This window comes from Drosophila novamexicana, unplaced genomic scaffold (genome assembly GCF_003285875.2).
Source record: "Drosophila novamexicana strain 15010-1031.04,08,12 unplaced genomic scaffold, DnovRS2.1 tig00004554-arrow-pilon, whole genome shotgun sequence".
NCBI lineage: Eukaryota > Metazoa > Arthropoda > Insecta > Diptera > Drosophilidae > Drosophila > Drosophila novamexicana.
Genome location: NW_020825051.1, coordinates 1,582,578 through 1,585,432, shown reverse-complemented (window position 1 = coordinate 1,585,432; position 2,855 = coordinate 1,582,578). Strand labels below are relative to the sequence as shown.

General features: G+C 47.6%; 1 protein-coding gene across 1 annotated transcript; it reads left to right on the top strand.

The window, feature by feature from the left end:
• Positions 1-222: 222 nt before the first annotated feature.
• On the top strand, positions 223-2,574 carry LOC115769790. The gene is made up of 2 exons (XM_030714757.1): positions 223-1,093; positions 1,155-2,574. The coding sequence occupies exons 1-2, from the start codon at positions 305-307 to the stop codon at positions 1,893-1,895; spliced, it is 1,530 nt and encodes a 509-aa protein (XP_030570617.1). The 5' UTR covers positions 223-304; the 3' UTR covers positions 1,896-2,574.
• The last annotated feature ends 281 nt before the right edge of the window (positions 2,575-2,855 follow it).

Here is a 2,855-nt window from a genome sequence, read left to right as displayed (position 1 = left end):
AATTCCAGCATTTGTTTTGTTGCTTTTGTAGACTTTGTTTTGTTGCATTAAGTGCTTGTTGTATTTTTCTAATTGAGTCTCTCATTGTGTGTTTTTCTCGTGAATACATTTTGTTGTTTGTTTAATGAAGCCTATAAAACAACCTATATTCGAACTTTTATTTGAAAGCAGTCAACATTTCATAACTTAGCAACCGTTTTGTTGGCGTGTTACTAGACAACAATGTTAGTTTGTAGAAAGCAATAGCTTAGTCGACTGGTAGCTAACCCTATCTGTGAGCTGATCTAAGCTCTGCCTACACATAATGCTAACTTCCCGGAATTCAAGGCACTCCTCGTCGGTCAATCCAAAGTCGCGTCTAACTCGCAATACGAGGCAGCCATGCTTTACGTTAAAGCGTCCGCTGGTCTTTCAGGTGCGTAAATCGCTGGTGGAGTATGTGGACGAAGAGCTGCTGAGTATGGATACATCGGTTTTTTATCAGCGCATCTTCATACTGGCCAAGAATGTGGATCCGAAACGTGAGAGCATTCGGCCGCCTGCGGCATTGGAGAGTCGGGGAAGCACTGAAACGGTTCGCTCGGCTGTGGATGGAGACACAGCCACGTTGCGCACCGCCGAGGCTATAATGGCTGATGATGAACCACATTACTCTCAGCAAACCACGCCCGAAGGCTCAGAGGCAAAGGAACCCCTCGATCAGCCAACAGAGCGATTGACAGTTAAAATCATGGCTCAATTGGATCCGGATATGGAAACAGTGACGCGCACATTTCGATTTGACGAAGAGGAAGATGTACCAGTGGAGGCAGAGGTAGAGGAGCAAGCGCCCGAGCCAGAGGGGCCTGAGCATCCCAAGGACAGGTTCACGCTGTTCACAGAGATGCTGCAGGAGCTGCACAAAAAATGCCGTAATCTCTCCTATACGCCCGATCCCATGTGCGGTCTAGTTGTCTACATGAACGAATACACCATGCTGATGCTGGAGAGCGGTGAGGACATGATGGGCATCTTTTGCCGTGAACTGTTGGAGTGCGTGCATGAGTACTGGCAAAGTAATCGCGTCTTTCTAATTGAGGATCACATCAAAGAGGTGAGCAGCAGCAACCTGTTGCCTTCATCCATCTAGCCATGATAACTGTTCAATTCGATAGCTCTACACCAAGGAACTGTTGTTCAGACGCATACCTGCTGCCTTTCTCAATGAGAAGTTTCCGCCATCAACGCCCACGGATGAATATCTGATGGGGAAGCAGCATTTGATCATTAAGGAGAAATTGACTACTATTTGCACTCTGATAAGCGAAAGCATCGATCCGTGTCGCACGACAAACGTGTCACAGCAAGGTTCGACTGTCCTAACTGACATGTCCGTGGCAACCGATATCTCTGAGTTGGATGGTGGTGAAAGTGATGGGGAGCCAAGCATGCATCCCAGTCGTTCCAGCCGTTCCAGCCGTTCCAGTCGTTCCCTTAATCAAGAGCAACGCTTGACTGGGGCTATTTCGCAGACATTGCCGGCGGAGATTTTCCGGAAGTTGCTGCCGGAAATCCAACGTATTGAACTGGTGCTGTCCTCTACGCGTTTCTACTACACGCTCGAAGAATTCTACGCGCTGTATGGCAAGGTGCCATTCGGACGTGACCACGATGGCCTCTTCTGGCCCATACAGAATAACTACGCGCCGCCGAACATCTTCCGGCGCACACCATTCGATATCAACTTGACCTTTGCGGAATATGCGGCCGAAATGAAACAACGCCTGCAGGAGGAGCTGGAGAAAAATAAGGCCGAGCTGGAGGCAGCTGCTGCGGCTGAGGCGAGTGCCGCGGCAGAGTCTCAGCCACAGGCACGGGGTCAGCAGAAACACAAAGAGGAGGAGCCAAACGATTGATAAAATCGACAGCATATACGCAATTTGTTTTTGTTCAGTTCGTTTTAGTTCGTGGTTGCAAGTAATTGCGCTCAGTGTAGACACATCATTGGATATTATCAACATGACTCGTTGTCGCTCTTATCTACCAAAACTCGCGTTCGGTTACAATGTTTTCGCTCCTGTGCACATGACTGCATTCAATGGGAAGGCGGTGGCTCAGCCGCGGCTCGACTGTGGCTGTGGCGGCTTACTTGTTTTGGCTTGCCACTTGAATGGCTCGACTCTGTTAACATAAACATAAATTTGTGCACATCCTTAAGAAGACAAACAACACACACACAGACACATTAATACACATGTGCTGTGGGCTTGGGCTCTTAACATAAACCGCAACAGACGCCAGCTGTCACTTCTAATACCGTTAGCTTGCAGCTGTCAAAAGCTGTTGCTGTCATTTTAAGTCACTTGACAGTCCAAAAGGCAAATATTCCAGCACACACGCACACTCGCATTCACATCAGATAAGCAGCCCACATGCACATAATTATAGCTGCTCAAGATTTGGTTTTACAGCATTCAAGTGTAAGGCTTAAAATTCACAACTCGTTTTGGCATAAATAATATTCAAATTATATGTATGGGATTAGTTTTAGTTTTGTGGCTGCAAATGTAATAAAGCTTAGAATGGAGCGGAAAACGTGTTTAGAAATTGAGCTAAAAGGTTAATTAAACTTTTAGGTGAGCTGCAAGGTTGTTTGACACGCACACGGGCTGCCAGTCGGCTGCTGCAGGACATGCACTGACAAGGACACAATTCAATCAAGCGCCACAGCAGCAACAGCAGTGGCAGCAGTGGCAACAACAACGGCAACGAGTGTCAGCGCATAAACAAGGACATTGCACTCCAGGGTGCTACAGCCTGAAAGCGCTCAAACGCGGGAGAACGAGAGCACGAGAGCAAAGCCAAACATTTGCCAC